This window comes from Rhopalosiphum maidis, chromosome 3 (genome assembly GCF_003676215.2).
Source record: "Rhopalosiphum maidis isolate BTI-1 chromosome 3, ASM367621v3, whole genome shotgun sequence".
NCBI classification, from domain to species: Eukaryota; Metazoa; Arthropoda; class Insecta; order Hemiptera; family Aphididae; genus Rhopalosiphum; species Rhopalosiphum maidis.
In genome coordinates this window covers 34487330-34504513 of record NC_040879.1, presented here as the reverse complement: position 1 = coordinate 34504513, position 17184 = coordinate 34487330, and the positions used below count along the sequence as shown (strand labels likewise).

The following is a 17184-nucleotide window of genomic DNA, read 5'->3' as shown; positions in this document are numbered from 1 at the left end:
AGTGATTACGAATGTTATCGGTTGTCGAATGATAATATCACAAAATAACAAAATACATAATATTATAATATTATGAAAAAATTCTTAGCTATAATAGCATTCTAATGATATTAAATAATAAATTATAATAAAATATAGACAATTTAACTATAGTGAAAACACTGAAAACGCTTAAACATCGAATAATTATTACAATAATATATCTTAGTAAGTTACAAGTTTTTAATTATTATTCATTCCAAATAAAATCTTCAAAACATTTTTATCATTTTTAAAATGTTATATTCTGTTAGTTTTCTGTACAGCAAATACAAATTTAAACGCTGATCATAGTACTTATTTTTAATTTGGGTTCTTCAACTTAAGGTGCTTGATAGTTAGTTTGTAATCACTAATCGGTTTTGGAAGAATTTAATGTTATGAATCATAACTTATGATAAATAATAGTCATTTACTACATTTAGTATAACATTATGTTTAATGACTGTAACTAAAGAACAATGTTTAAAGTTTATCTGAAACATATAGTTATCAAACTGTAGAATTCAAAAAGATTTTTATGTTAAATTTGATAAGACTTCTTTGGCACACATATTTGTCATGTACTAAAAGATCATTACAATAAATATAGTAGAGTAATTAAAATAATAAAGAGGATCCTATACCTGTATATGTTGTTGTCTTACTAACAATAACATACATCAAAGCAAATTTACATTCAACAGAACACATTCTATTGTTAGCTTTAATATTGGAGTCAAATTATCAAGCTACTATCAAAATTAAAGGTAAGAATATTATATAGAACATGTAATATGCTTTTATTGATATTATAATTTTAAAGTGATCTATGAAAGTTTTTAAGTTTTAATATTGTATATAGAACGAAGACTAGAATATTCTAATATTCAATTGACTCCAATTTAAAGCTCACAATATAAAATCTGTTCTGCTGAATACAAATTTGCTACTATGTATGTTAATAAAATAAGACAATACATGCAGGTATAACATCCTCTTAAGTATGGTAGGGAACCTTAATAATACAGAATAAATGCAAGATGATATATACATAATATATACAGAGATTTACCTACCTAATTATTTATCATAAGACGTGTTTATTATTTTGTTGTAATGTAAAAATTAATTCTAAAAGTATATAATATTTTTTTTTTTGTACATCTTGAATTGTTATTTTCTTTTCAGATATTATATATTAGTTCTTAATTTAGAATAAAATTTGGTTATGTATGGAATATAATATTTAATATTGGTTAAATCCATATTGAATTATTTTAATTGATAGTTAAACTTTTGATTATTTTGATAATCTTGTAGATTATATTTAATTTTAAACTACCCTTCTTTAATGCTGACACATATATATATTAATAATATTATTTCAACTTCTTAATTACATTAATACATTAAGTAGTTGGTTTGTAATAATGTAATATTATATTAGCAGGTAATTATATTTTAAACAGATATTATTCATATTATTTTATAGTTGTTTTAGTTAAAATTATTATAAAGATCATAGGTTGTATTAAATTATAGTTTTAGAATAATTATTAAAAATTGGACATATTATGTGTACAATTATAAATTCATTGTTGAAATTTTTTTGGTTTGGAAAAATAATATAATGTTTACATTACCTATATCGTGTATTTGAATATTTCATATTTAAACATTATACCGCATTAGTAGTTCACATCTATATATTATGCAATAGTTTAAACTTAAATATTACATATTTTATTAATACAGTAGTAAACAGTAGTATTGGTTATGATCATAATTCATAGGTACAACTAGGGTTATAATTCTGAGGGGACTACGGCCCCCCTTATATACAATTATAACACATTTTAAATTCTGAGCCAAGAGAGTAACGTATTGGATTTACAACAATTTGCTTTTTTATGTATGTGACACTATCGTGAGCAATATAAGCCAATCATATAAATGGTATGCTCTACTCAACATTTTATACACCAATCACTAGTATTTTACTATTGTCTATTATAACTAAATTTGTTGTTTACCTGTAATATAAGAATAAGAAAAAAGAAAACAAGTCAATTTTATAGCGGGTAACATTTTCTATTGTTACAGTGGCATAGGCGTTTATAAGGGAATGCATGGAATGCTGCTGCATTAGGGCCCCTAAACCTCTAGGGGCCTTTTTGCCTATCCAAAATATTATTTTTTTTGTCATTAGCAAAAATATTTGTGTTGAAAATTTAAAAAAAAAATAATCAATTATATCTTATTTTATTATAATTTAAGTTAAATATAGAAACTGGAAAAGCAGAACTCGTAAATGTAACGTAACTTATGGATAACATTGCAAATTTAAAAGCTCCTAAGATTAAATTTTAACTGTTATTTGTTAATAAATTATAAATGTATGTATAAAAATTTATAAAAAAGACTAATAAAATATACACTATTAAGGAGATACTACATACACCTAGTTTTATTCTTTTATATTTAAGCCGAGTAAAAAAGGGGCCCTTTAACTTTTTTGCATTGGGACCAAATTTTTATACTTACGCCACTGTATCGTTAGCACTTGCAAAATTGTTTAAAATTTCTTCTCTGTCAATATTATTTGATAAGTCTCAATATGAATGGTGAATAAATTTAAAAACCATTGTTGTATCATAGTTGACCATAACCATGTTTTGACTATATTCATTTCTTTTTTTCCAATTAACAAAATACAATTGTACGTGTATTATTTAAATAAAGGATATTTGGTAGGGGTCTAAGTTCCCCCTACCCCTCCTATTTGCGTTTTAACATAAATAGTGGCATGTCCTAAGTAGGCTTTATTGAGGCAGTTACCTCAAAACCATAATGGGTGGTTGCTGAGCAATGGATTGATTGTGATAAAAAAAAATTAATAATAATATTTAAACTATGAAATTAAAAAAAAAAATTAGGTTAAAAACAGATATATGAGTGGTTAATTGGTAGTTTCCTTAAGGTCTGAAAATTGTTCAGCACACTACTGGTTAAAACTTATATATTTACAATATTTTTTTATTTCTGGCTTTCTTACTGTCCTTTGGCAATACAAATTATGTTACAATATTATGTTAACTATTCAGCGTTCATAAGCTCATAATAACTTATATAATAATATAAATTATAACCATAGAATGATATTTTATCTTATATTTATTAATTAATGAAAACTAGGTTTGTAAGGATTTAAAATGTGTTAATAATATTATTATTTGAGATCATTTTAGATTTTTATATTACAGTTTTAAAATCACATTTTAATGTACTTGGATATCTGCCATATTTTTCAAAGCTTTATTAACAGCAACTAGTAGTCGCTCAACTCTGTGTCTATCATCAACTATATGTTCTTCTTCAACAAGCACTTGATCAATAGACCGATTAACTACATATGGCGTAAATACTAATTTGTGCATATAATGGTCAATACTATTCAAAACATGATTCACCATCTTAAATATTATTCGCTTTGGCACAAAATCTCGTACATTTTTTCTGACAAACTCAAAGTAACAACGTGTTAAATTTTTATGCATTTTGACTTGTTTAGAAGATTCCATTGTTTTATCTAGATCGTTAAGACCTGATAGTATTTGTTTAAATAATTGTTTAGTTCTTTCTTCTTCAGCCCTTGCAAATTCATCATTTGTCAAACCTTTTTTATTTGTTACATGTGTTGATATAAATGCATCTTGAATCACATCAGACGATTTAACTAGTTCTAAGATAAAATCTGGGTTTGTAGTATTCAAACATGCCTGATAAGTTTCAATATAAGATCTTATAAATTCTTTAATACTTAATAATGTGTAATCTATCATTTGGTTCAGCACCATTTTTACCTGAAATTAAATTATTATTATTATATGTAGTGCGTAAGTATATAATCATGATCTTACTAACTAGTATATACATAGGTAAAAATTGCTTATTATATTAAATTATCAATATATATCTAAGTTAGATAATCTAACTATCCACAAACTAAGCTAATTGTAATTTTCAAAATGTGTTCAAAGGTTGAAATTTATGCATAAAATATATAAGTTTATAAAAACTTAGGAAAGTTAAGTTAACAACAAGTGATTTATCTTAATAACTATAGATATGCCCCACATAGCATTTGTTAATCATACTGAATTAATAACTATTTTAATTAAATATTAAATATATATTTATTTTTTTTAACTTGAAACTTGTTTTGCACATTTAAATACAATATTAATAAAATTTATAATTTAATTGAATAAAAATTAATGTGTCAAATATATTTTTATGTAAGTGATTCAACTTAAAGAAAAAATAGTAAACATTTAATTAATTTTATTAGTGATGTTCTATAGTAATAAATTAAAATGTATAATAATTTATTACAATATGAGTAGATAATAACTACCTAGTATACATTGTTTAGTTTTAATTTTTGAATGGAATGATAAATTAATTAGATGTTCAATAGTGTTTTATTATTATTATTTATTATTTATTTCTGTGTATGGACTGAAGTTACTATTTTTATTCTGTAGTAAAAGCAATGCTTTAATCTTTAAAATGGGGTGTGTCTTATGTTAGCAAATTGTAAGTGATGATTGGGACAACCTATAGTAAAAAATACTGATTATTTTAAATACATTTTTTTTTTTTAATAAGAATATTTACAGAACACCAGTATTCAACAAAACATATTTTGTTACAATTAATTATTATCTGTTACAATTCTAAAATGAAAAATTGTTGATACTTGAAATTTTTGAAAAATAAAATTGCAAATTGTTGACATACTACAATTTAACAATTTACTTAGTGTTACAATTTTTGTAGGTATGTCAAAAAGCTTGACAATATACTGCAGATTTCTTTATATATTTTTCTTAATGGTATTAAAAATAAATTTATAGTAAACAAAACATATGTTAATTTTTGATAAGATTTGAAGTTAGGATTTTAACTAAATCAGATATTTAAACAAAAAATAATAATTTGTTTTTTTTTTTTTGTGTATATATATATATCATTAGATACTTTCAACATTTCTCTATCACCCTAATTAATACCTAATTAAATATTTTTTAATAATAATTTATTTATTAATTAATAAAGAATGCAATTTTTAAAATATTCAGACTAACTAAGCTACCTATTTATACCACAAACTACAAAATATATTACTTACATCAGTATTCAGTTTCGGAAATCTTTTGAGTGTATCTAAAATACTTTGATCAATAGATTCAAAAATCCTCAACATTTCAGCGCCGACTAGGTCAACACAAATCATTGCTGGTTCAATAAGATTTTGTAATTGTTTGCCTATCATAATTTCTAATGCCTTCTCGTTAACAAATGAACTTTTGTTGGTCCCTGCTGAATTTAATAAGATGTTTCCTATCTTTTCATCGGTCAAATCAAGAAGCGGGTCTATTTTATCTAATTTTTCTACAAATTCATTATGAATGATTTGAGAAATTTTTGCACCGCCCACAAGTGTACTTTCGGATAAATCTTTTCTGTTTCCAGCGACTGTATCGCAGTATGATTTACACACATCATTCAATAAACCTAAAACGAAAGAAACCTTCTGGTCCGGCGTTTTCAATGTTTTTAGTTGGTTTTCTAATCGATCTTTGGTGTCATATAATTCCTTACGTAATACCGGATACGTTTTTTTTATATGCATTAATAGTATATTCTGCAGAGTATTAGCTAGCATTTGATTACCGTGTTTTTTGTGAATTTCGGGGTAATTAGCTTTTAAGAATTCCTTCTCAGATTTTAAAGTTTCTTTCATGGATTTATTATCAAAAATATCTTTTTGACTTCGGTTAACAACACCAATTATCCCTAGCTTAACAGGGATTTTGTAACCACAAAGAAGTTCCACTGTGTCTTGTATTGTACCTTTATCTATAAGATCTAACTTGGTTACTACAGCGACTGTCCTTATCCCTTCTGGGTCGATTTTCCTGGCAATCTTAAGACTCTCACTAGTAGATGGATCTGTGTTAGCAGTAACTACAGCCAAAATAATAGAATTTGGTTGTTGTACATATTTTATTATTAATTCTTGAATTCGTTCATCAATATCTTCGGGTTGGTCACCAACAGGAAGTTTGGTGATTCCCGGCAAGTCTACAAAAGTTAGATCATATAATTGAGTATATACTTTTAATACAATTGGCTCGTGTGTTATGCCATTATTATGACCAGCTAAATTATTTGTTCTGTTTTCAATTTCCAAACGTACATCATCAAAATTTTGAAACACAGTGTTAGGTTTGTGTAAAAACCATGCCCATTCTTTTATTTTTTCATTTTTCGTTATTTCCAACATTGATTCTCTATCTTCTTTATTATATCTTACTATTTGGAGAATTAATGGAGCACGAGTTACAATACCAGTGCCTCTTGGTAAGAAAGATTTACCCACCAAACTCTCAAGAACTGAGCTTTTGCCGGAACTTTGAGATCCGACAACAACAATCTGAGGCAAATTAATTTTATGATCACCAATCACTGCAAAAACTTCTTGCAACTTGTTAATTGTATGAATTAAGGATTCCATGTAATTGTTTAATTAGCAATTTTTGACGAGTAAATATTAGTGTTTGTGTAAGAAAAATTAAAATATGTATTAATAATTTTTGTAGTGTCAAATATGTTTGAATGTACTTATTGTAATTCAATTTTTTAAATTGTTACCTATTATTTAATAGCCATGGTTACCCAATTTCTTAATGATTAGTGAATTTTAAACAAAAAAAGGCAAGCGAGTACAGTACCTACTACTGTTCAATTACGTGTTGAGTGGGTCAGTATTAAATTTTAATTAAAAAAAATTGTACACAAAAAACGGTTTTTCAGCCTACCTATACCACTAAGTGTATACCGTGATATGTTTTTTGATAGGTTAGCCATTAGGTATAGCCATTGATTTTGTAATATTGTCTATTGTCTATAAAAATAGATTTCTTACTAAATAAAATATAATTGTTTACAAATATAGTAACGATACCTCCAGGGGCGTCATTTCAATTTTTTTTTGGTACGCATAACTATTGAGCAGGGCACAATTTATTTTATTTTTCGACATATTGGACATTACTATAATATGGCCGAGCGGGCCAAAATTTACAATTTAGAATTTTAGGTACGCAAATGTATACCCTGCGTACTACAAATGACGCCTCTGGATACCTCTCGGATTTTAATTAAGCTAAAATTCTAATTTAAAATTAATATAACAAAAAATTACGCTTGTGTAGTTTAATATTTGTATACAGATATAAGCGCAATGTACGAGGAGTACTGGAATCTTGTATTAAGTTTTCAAACATTTTGAAACAGCGAATAAATCAACAATTATTGAAAAAAAAACTAAAAAAAATTAAAATTTTTCATCAAAATTTTATCGTAAATAAATAACATCAATAAAAAAATTTAGAAAATATTTCAAATACCTATCTATTGTTATATTTTTTTTTTTGAAACAACAAATTATAAAAAAATTTACTTACTATAAAACAATTTATAAATTTTCACGATTTTTATAAAATTATTTTACAAATGATGTTTTTATTTAATTTTTTTTCCCGGATTATACAAAAAAGTACCTAACATTTTATAACTTCTTAAAAACTAAATATCTAAATAACTATATCAAATTCGCTACCAAAAACCTTCACCAAAGTTGAAAATCAAATAATTTTTACTGCCCCAAAAGGCGACGGACTGTAGAAAAAAACACACACGCGCGACGCGAGCATCCTTGTAAAATTAATAATCAATATACATTCATTTCTCCACTCAAAATCTAAAAGAGTAGATAGGTATGTATAATATGCAAATGGCTGTAACGGTGTCACTCTTCAATCATCAATTAAACAGTTGGCAAATGTCATATTGTTTGTTTTTGCTACCTCCACAAATACACGGTTAATGATATAATATACGTAGCTAATTACAAAGGCATATCACTTATCAAAGTACGGGTGAAAAGCACACCTCACGACAGACGATGCACCTAGCTAAATAGGTTTGGTCCACGAATTAATCTGAGGATCGTCGTAATATTTAGTCTGTGCCCCTGTGGTCTGTACATTAGGTTTATTTGTATTGTACATTTGTACAAAAAGTATTGGGAAAATGTAATATCCATCATTATTAATTCGCGCATTGCTCATAAAGTACTTCAAAGTTCAAGTCCGTGTCCAACACACACGTCGTGATAACGTTATCATTGTGTAAGACTGCTTTTGCATTCAACATTGATAATATTTATCTTGTAATGATTATGACAGTCGATAGTTTGATTACATACTAAAGAGTACATAGTTATTAGTTTATTTTCGGTCAAAAAAATCATTTATTTTCCTTTCTTACGTTTGCTTTTTGTTATTATTTGTTGCGTTTTGTTGTAGAATATTGTAAATACATCGAAATTTAATACATTACAAGTGGGTTACTCCACTCTCCGTTGTGAAATTAGCTGAAACGAACCAAAAATGGATTCAGATAAATATATTACGATTGTTCCTGTTGAGTATCCTCGAAACAGGCAACAGTTCATACGGCCTCCCGATGAATATAGGTAATAATATGATGCACCCAGCATAATCAACGATTACTGTGTATACTTATATAAATTTGGATTTTTATTTGTGTTAGTGATTTTCCTCAAAACCGGAATTGGCCCCACACCAGAGCAGTAAGAACCGAATCGAGTACTATGCGTAGGAAAGAATTGAAACGATCGTTGGAACACAAAAGATCTCACAATCATTCCCTCAATGATCCTATACAATCGTGTTCCAAGCCAATAATAAGTGCTCCGCTTGCATTCCAAACAGCTCCAAAACCTAAAAAAAACCGTAAGGATTATAGTTATATAACTATTAATTATTTGTTATGTTTCTGTGGCTTATGATTATAATACTGTGTAGTTTGCATAATTTGTTTTGAACACCTTAAAATAGTTTTACAATACATATATTATTATATTATATAATAATGATTATATGATCTGTAAAATTTATAATTTATAATATTATCAATTTAAATAAAAAGCGTAAATATTTAAAAAATGTCATGGAATAATATTATTTAAATAGTTTTAAAATATATCCTTACATATTAAAATGCTTAAAATAAACAGTGGTTAATATTAATTGTTAATAGCGCTAAGTGTATATATTTATACAATGGCTGACATAGTCTTGCACATGGATATAGAAGATGCAAACACAACTACAGTATCAGATCTTGTTGATATTATAATACAGCAAAAAAATTTAGGATTATCAAGAATCGCTAAAAATATTTTTACAATTTGGATGAAATCAAATGTTTTAGGTAATTATCAACTGTTAAATACAATTTACTAAAATGTTAATATTACTGCTATTTTTTTTTCTTCAGAAATTCAATTAAAACCACAACATAAATTATTGACAGTATTTCAAAAATGGTCCTCACTTGAAGAAAAATATTGCATTCAAACCAAAAAAATTATTTTCAAGGAACCAATTTTGAGTTTTCAAAGAAATGTGTTTTTTCCTAGAAAAGACGAGGAAAAAATTAAGTGGGTGTATAATTAGTATACTTTTAAATGAAAAAAATATTAATTAAAATTACATTTGTTAAAGGGACCAAAAAATTATTGAGTTATTATACGCCGAAGCTAAGTATAATGTATTACAAGGTCGGTATCCTGTTGAAGTTAATCATTGTTTAATGTTAGCTAGTTTGCAATGCCGAATAGAATTAGGTCCAAATAATTTACAACAATACACCTCAAGTTTTTTTAGGTATCAAAAACAACTGTTTTTTTTTTTTTGTCAAAATTCTAAGTATTGTATGAAAGTAAAAACTTTTTTTTTTTTAATATTGACTTTATAGAGACAACCGGGAAAGATTTTTACCATCCCATTTATACAAAAGCTGGTCATCGTGGTTAAATCTTGATAGAAAAAGTACACCACATTCTCGGCTTGCAGATCATTTAAAACATATACAAATAACTGGATCTGATCGTAGACTTTACCACAAGTATTTAGAGTGCTGTTACATGCTACCATTTTATGGGTGAGAATTATACATATTTATTTTTGTAAAATGATTAAATGTCTATAAATACAAATTTGAACAACAAATTCATATATAACACAAGTTCACAATTAAGAGGATATCATACTTGCATGTGTTGTGTTAGTTCTGTTTTATAAATACGCTTGATTAGTGTCTACGTCATACGCGTTATTAAATGTTATACATTTTATTAATTGGATCGTCTTAGATCCAAACAAACTAAGATGCTTATTTAAAGTGTATACAAAATAAATTATTAAATTAATTTTGTTTGTTAAAACAGTTTAGAGCATTTTTTTTTATTTATTTTTTTTTTTTTGTGAATAGATTTAGCTGTTTCAAAAGACTATAACTTACAAACTTATTTTATTTTATATATATTTCAAATGTGTATTTTGTTTTGTTTGGATCCAAAATAAAATGTTGATAAGGATTAATAACATACGTGATGTCACACTAATCGTCCGTATTATGATTATGTCAACATGAAAACAGATAATATTATTTTATTTAGGTTTGATTATACATCTATACAAATTTATAATTAAACCACTACATATATTTTAAACTGCTGAATACAGCTGTTATCTCCATATCCATATCCACCTTACATATATAGTATAACATATAATGTAACATATCGATGATGACAAGGCAAAAGGGTCTATATAGGCGACATAATTCATAGTTTTCAGGAGAGCCAAAAAACTCTTTTTGATTTAATTAAATTTTTTATACATATAAGCAATAACTTTTTTATAGCAAAAATATGGCATTTTTTCATAGTATACTTTTTTTTTTTGTTTGTATGTTCTTACATATATTCATAATTTTAATTAACTTCAAATAATTATTTATATGTTTATACCGTAATTTAAACAAATATTTTTAATAATTTTGGTGCTTAGGCCTAATTTTTTTTTATACTTATTTTTACGACGCTCATTCCCTATTATTTAACTTAATTTATATGATGATTCTAATGAATTTATCCCCATATTTTTTAGTGATAACTATTTTTATTTAAAATATAACAATATTATAATAACATGTTCTTCAAACTAAGATATTTATATTTTCTGTCAAATGACCATTTAAGGTCATTTGTTTCACATAATTGTGTAACACATCCATGACGACAAATTACATTATTTAATAAAATATTTATATATTTAAGACGTTAAATTAAAAAAAAATTAAAATTATAATATAATTTAAAATTGTAATAATGAGTTGTAAAAAGATAAATAACTGTTCTATAAAGAAATTAAATTACCTAGCTGCTACAGTATAATCTGTAGTTCGGTCAATTTGGTTGAGATATTTTATCGTAAGCTGATGTCAGTTGTACTACAATCTTATCATTCTCATCACAATGATACTCGTATGATATTTAGAAATACTTTATATACATACGAAAAATTTGTGTACGAGCACGTCACGCACAAACGTTGCTTGTCCCCTAAAAAATTGTGCTAATGTTGTTTGTTCCTTATTGGTGTTGTTTAGACCCTTTATTAGAAAAAACAAAATATAAAAGTATTGCTTAGACCATAAACTTGAAATTCAAATTGTCATCATGATAATGGTCACAGTTGTTTTTGTGCACGCCCAATGGATGTAATATATATTTTTCCATCCATTAGAATGAGTCGTGTCGCTTAGACCCTTTTGCCTTATCGCCATCGACATCATAATCAATTGAACATTCAGAATAATATACTTTACTCTTCTTTTTTTACAAAACTTTTAACTATAAATTGAAAATGTCTAGGTGTGCTTTTTTCCATGGTCAAATAGAACAACCTGTTCGAGGTTTGATGTCTTTAATTAACCATAAAGATGTTCCTATTTATATTGCAGTCAACACCGAAGGAGTTTATATTTTAGATTGTGTGGAAAATGTAATTTATTTCAAATTTAAAACTTGTGATAGTAGGTAGATTTTCCAATTAACTAATTTAATCATTTTAGAGTTTATTGTTGGGCCTTAAGTATCAAGATTTTTCATGGGAATTTGCTAAGCCATCTCAAGAAGATAATGATCATTGTTTACCGTGTATATTTCTTCAGTTTTTAGTATTAGAAAATGGAACAAGAGTTTCAAAAATTTTACAAGTATTTTCTAAACAAGTAAATATAGTTATGAATATTTAATTGCTATTTCATAATACATAAACTATTAAGTTGATTTTAAAAATACCCTGTTTTTAGGCTGTTATGATAGATGCTCTAATTGCGTGTTTTGTCGAAGATTTTAGACACAAATTAGCTATGAATGAATATGACGATGTAGATAGAACTGGCGGTTTTGAACATATTTCTGTTGGAGATGGTAATCAATATAATTAATTAGATATAAAATATTTTTATTTAATATGTCATGTATAGGATCTCAAATACCGTTGGCACATTTGTTCCGTAGCGAACCACAATCTCGATTATGTAATAAACTAAATAAGTTGACTCTGGCTACATTTGATGAAGATGGTATGTTAGTTAATAATAATCGTCTATGTTAAATGAATTATCTTTTTATCATTTTAGCATGTAATCATCACTTAGAAAGTTGCTAATACTATAATTTATTTTGATCATACACAATTATGCATGGTTTGTAAACTATTTATGAATTTAATCTACTACAATGAACTGAAGTAAGTTACTAATGATCTGAAATCAAGCTTTATTACTATTGTTGTTTCATTCAAGCAATTAAGACTTAACCAAATTATTAACTGTATTACCAATATTACCATAGATTAAATAACACTATAAATATACAACACTGATGCAATCATTTATCGCTTATTTTAATTTGGATTCGACGTTTGCTGTGACGCATTTTTTTTTGGAAGAGATGAGAAATAAGTATATACTAGTTCTATTATCTACTCGTTTCGTGCCACAATGCACCAATAGTTAACTGGATCAAATTAAAATAATTACATTAGCCTTACTTATCTATAGTAATACTAGTATTTATAATCAATGCTAATAAGTAATAACCAACTTTAATACAATAAAATGGAGTATTAATACATTTTTAAGTGAGTCTAACTATACCTTAACTCATCTTTTTAATTAGTTAAAATAATCTTGAACACTTATTTTGTAATCTTATTAAACAAGAAATTAGTTGAATAATCCACACTATATTATTACATCATAAATAAAAAAGTATTTATAATATTTGGACATCAGAAAAAAAAAAATAAAAAAATTATGCTGCTTGACTAATTCATACTTAATGAATTTTTTTTATCAAACATTAAACCTTGTCAATACTTATCAGTTATCTCAACTATTAATAGTTTTCTTGAAAACCTAGTTTAGTTATTGTGACTTCCGTTATAAATAAAATAGTTGTATTATTTTAACACATTTTTTAAATTTATAAAATAAAATAATATAAATAAATGAATAAGTTTGTTCAAAAAAAATAAAAATATTTAAAAGTGTAAAGCATATAAAAGCAATACATGTGCATTTTCTCACAACCTCATTAGACATTCAGTGGCGCAATTTGATAATAAGAGGGGCCTATGTGAAATTTCCAGACTTATTATAACTACAAATAATATTTTTTTCTCACATGTCATAGTATTAATTAATTAATATAATTTTTAATTGGTTAAATTTTTTTCTAATAAAATCAAACATAAAAATTAACTCTTTTTGTTTCTATGGCAGCAAAATCATTTATGATTTTGTTTGTATCCAATTCATTATTATTAAATAGTAATACAAAAATTCTATAGATAGATAGTTTTTTGTCTTATTATTGTCAGACACATAGGTAATATTATCATGAGTGATGACTTACACACTACACAGTACACACACCAACATAATTATGATGTATAATAATAAAAGAAGTTTCAAATTTTTAATTATAGTGTATACTCTAACCCAATACCCGCATTTCAGACCTATACTGTATTACGATACACTTAATTGCTTTCTCATATAAGTATTCATAATTTGAATTATACTCTAATTCAAAAGAGTAAAGACATAATTATTTATTATATTAAAACAAATATTATAATATGTGTTTATATTATAGATTATAGTATAGGAATATCGTACTTGAGTTTTTTAATTTAGAGGCCCTCAAGACCGGGGACCCTGTGAATTGCATACCCTACACTTTCGATAATCGCGCCACTGCAGACATTTGAGATTTACTATTAAAAGATGAGTATGTGAATCACAAATCTAAATTATATTTAAGGAAACAGGTGTTTTGGAAATGTAATTGTTGATATATCTTTCATGCATTCAGTGTTATTTAGCAAACCAATTTATATTATTGTGTTTTACAGATTAAAAAATTATATTGAAATATGTTATCCTACGGTTTTCAGAGTAACAATATTGAGTTGACTATAAAATAGTATAGATAGTAGTGGTTACCAATAAGTATCAATATATAATTTTATATTTTTTGATTATTTATGTAAATATATTATTTTCAATTTTACTACACAAAAGATAATAATATGTGCATACTTGGTTTTTTTATAGGTCATTGTATTGGACAAATGGGATCTTGGTCATTCAGCTACTGAAAGTGGACACTTAATATAATATACTCTTTTTCTATTGATCTCTATGCAGCCATCCTTTATTTAAAATCACTTTTCTTCTGTTTCTTATCATTGAATACCATTGTATTAAGATATAATACATATGATTACCTTAACCTAGTCAATTTTGTTTAGTTATGTTTAGTTGAATCTTAAATAAGTTAATATTTTTTAAGTATATATATTTTTTATTAGTATTCATTGATCTTGTTTATCAAGGATTCGATAACAAACATTTTAATGTCTATGTTGGACAACTCATTAAAAGTTTTTGTTTCTGAGCATTGTAGTACATTTCCAGCCAGAGTTTATTTTGTCCTTAGTATAATACCAAATAGTTATTATAATTTTAACTATATTTTTTATTATTTTTTTATTTGTTATTTTATTAAATTACCAACTTTAGAGATGTTTTCTTTTGATGTAGTACTCATTGACTTATATTGCTTACATACATTTCATAAAGTTATTAATTATGATACAAAACTTTATTTTATTCAACATAAAAAGCGATCCGGGTGGTTGACTCGTGTCTAGTCTAGCATTGTTCTGTTGTCTTGTATATTGGCTACTTGGGATTAATTAAGTAGGAAAATAATTGTGAGTGACCGGTAAGAAATTGACAAAAACCTGTCACTGCTTTGGTTGCCCTTATGTTAAATAGAATATCATTACTAATATGAATCTTACTATTATTCACTTTTATATTTGTATTTCACATATCTATATCAAATTTTTGATATAATCTTTTCAATTGTCAAAATTATTTCATCTACAAAGTTAATATGATAAGTATTTACAAATTTAATGAACGGTTTTTAACTTTAAAAATATTCTAATAATTATATATTTGTAATTCTAAATGTCGTAGAATTACATTATTATTATTATTTTATTGTGGTATTACAGCTGTGATTGGAACTTTCACCAAATTATTATTCATTATATAACCATAAATTGTATGTTGGTATTACTTGTGCATTACAGTCGTATATAAATTAATATTCTTTAAATGTTTGTGTAATGTCTAAATTAAGTGTTTGGAACAAATATTTAAGAAATTTAAAATTTGTAATTAAAAAAAAAAATTGTAAGTAATTTATTGATAAAACTACGTGTATTAAATAAAGTAAAAACAACCATTGTTACAATACCCAAGCTAGACTGGGTAATGTATAATTTTTCCCATGTTACCATTACAATTGCCAGAAAATGTACAAATTACCTGATAGTCCTTAATATATTTGCCCTATACAGAAGATTGATTGTGCAATTTATTTTACATAGTCCTAATCTTATCACTATTCCAATTTTTATGGAAGATTATTTCTAATACATTAATTAAACATATTACAATATGACATGTATTATATTGTTAACACTAAATGAGATGTATTAGTATAACATTTTAAAAACCGTGAATTATATTTTAAATGTACCAATTTCTTAAATTTGAAAGCTAATGCAGACAATAGATATATTATAAATTATTTAAGAAGTTAAATAATCAAAATTTCCATTTACTACTGGTTGATATAAAATGTGATGCTTCCTAAACTTGTTAATTTTTTTTTATTGTTTTTGTTATTGATCGAAATAGTGATATCAAATATTAATATTATATGATTTATTTACAGGTGTTATAAAGTTTTAACATATGAATTGTATGTTTAATGTTTAAAATGTAGTATAGTTGTAATAACTGCAGTATTTAATAAATAGTAAATACATTAATACTCTTTAAAATAATGGTTTTTTATATATATAGATTTAATTTCTCCGTGCATCTTGTACTTATATTATTCATATTATCATGTTTTATGAGGTTAAACATTTCTAATAGAAATGTCTTTTTTTCCATGTTTGAATCGAAGGCGCCGCCAGAACTACTTTAGTATTACTACCGCGACTAATGTCCCAAATGTACTAATTTAAACTTAAAATAATATACATACTATAAAAATTAATAAATTCTTATGATTATGTATTTTTTAATTTTTTAAATAAATGTGATAGATTTTTATTAAATAAGTAAATAAATATAAACATAGATAATATACAATGGATAGATCTTGTGTACATCAGAAACGTAGAGGGTAAAGTTCTTGAATAAAGAAGAGAGACGGCAATAGCAATGCCTACGGGCAGAATCCCTTGGTTTGAACCCCAATACTGATAACGTTATTATTTATCAAGTAATACTATAATGGCAGATCTAAATCATAGGAATTTGTATGAGTAATAATTAGATTTTAAACAATGCTGTTTGATTTGAAAGATAGTTGGTTTGTATGAATATTGTCTTACTTAAACCTGCAAATTCAATTACAGAATAATATACATCTGGTTTTAAAAAGTACATTAATTTATTCAAAAAAATATGTTAAAAATGAATTACTTAGATAATATAATATATTTTATGTAGCATATTATATGCATGATTTAATAATATGTTCTTTACTATACC

General features: G+C 25.5%; 2 protein-coding genes across 5 annotated transcripts; one reads left to right on the top strand and one right to left on the bottom strand.

Annotated features, from left to right (window-relative positions):
- Positions 1 to 96: 96 nt before the first annotated feature.
- Positions 97 to 16293, top strand: LOC113556932 (FERM domain-containing protein 8). Of its 4 annotated transcripts, none has more exons than XM_026962169.1 (12): positions 97 to 207; positions 8460 to 8629; positions 8707 to 8909; positions 9217 to 9390; positions 9457 to 9619; positions 9684 to 9845; positions 9937 to 10122; positions 11900 to 12029; positions 12100 to 12258; positions 12340 to 12460; positions 12517 to 12615; positions 14656 to 16291. In XM_026962169.1, exons 2-12 carry the CDS (start codon positions 8544 to 8546, stop codon positions 14697 to 14699), a joined length of 1527 nt encoding a protein of 508 aa, XP_026817970.1. In that variant the 5' UTR covers positions 97 to 207; positions 8460 to 8543; the 3' UTR covers positions 14700 to 16291. The 4 variants fall into 4 exon arrangements, 3 of the variants coding, with proteins under 3 accessions (XP_026817970.1, XP_026817971.1, XP_026817968.1); XR_003405557.1 differs by lacking the exon at positions 97 to 207 and adding an exon at positions 12673 to 12782 and having other exon boundaries at positions 8356 to 8629; positions 14656 to 16292; XM_026962170.1 differs by lacking the exon at positions 97 to 207 and having other exon boundaries at positions 8356 to 8629; positions 12673 to 16293.
- Positions 3300 to 6604, bottom strand: LOC113556931 (dynamin-1-like protein). Its single transcript, XM_026962166.1, has 2 exons — positions 5216 to 6604; positions 3300 to 3884 (listed from the first exon to the last, which is right to left on the bottom strand). Exons 1-2 carry the CDS (start codon positions 6602 to 6604, stop codon positions 3300 to 3302), a joined length of 1974 nt encoding a protein of 657 aa, XP_026817967.1.
- Positions 16294 to 17184: the final 891 nt, after the last annotated feature.

Bases quoted from the DNA above. Each gene is read 5' to 3' on its own strand.
- LOC113556931 (XM_026962166.1), bottom strand. From the start codon at position 6,604: ATGGAATCCTTAATTCATACAATTAACAAGTTGCAAGAAGTTTTTGCA. The intron at 3,885-5,215 runs GTAAGTAATATA...ATTTAATTTCAG, and splicing joins TTCCGAAACTGAATACTGAT to GTAAAAATGGTGCTGAACCA.
- LOC113556932 (XM_026962169.1), top strand. From the start codon at position 8,544: ATGGATTCAGATAAATATATTACGATTGTTCCTGTTGAGTATCCTCGA. The intron at 8,910-9,216 runs GTAAGGATTATA...AATTGTTAATAG, and splicing joins TCCAAAACCTAAAAAAAACC to CGCTAAGTGTATATATTTAT. The intron at 12,030-12,099 runs GTAATTTATTTC...TAATCATTTTAG, and splicing joins TTTTAGATTGTGTGGAAAAT to AGTTTATTGTTGGGCCTTAA.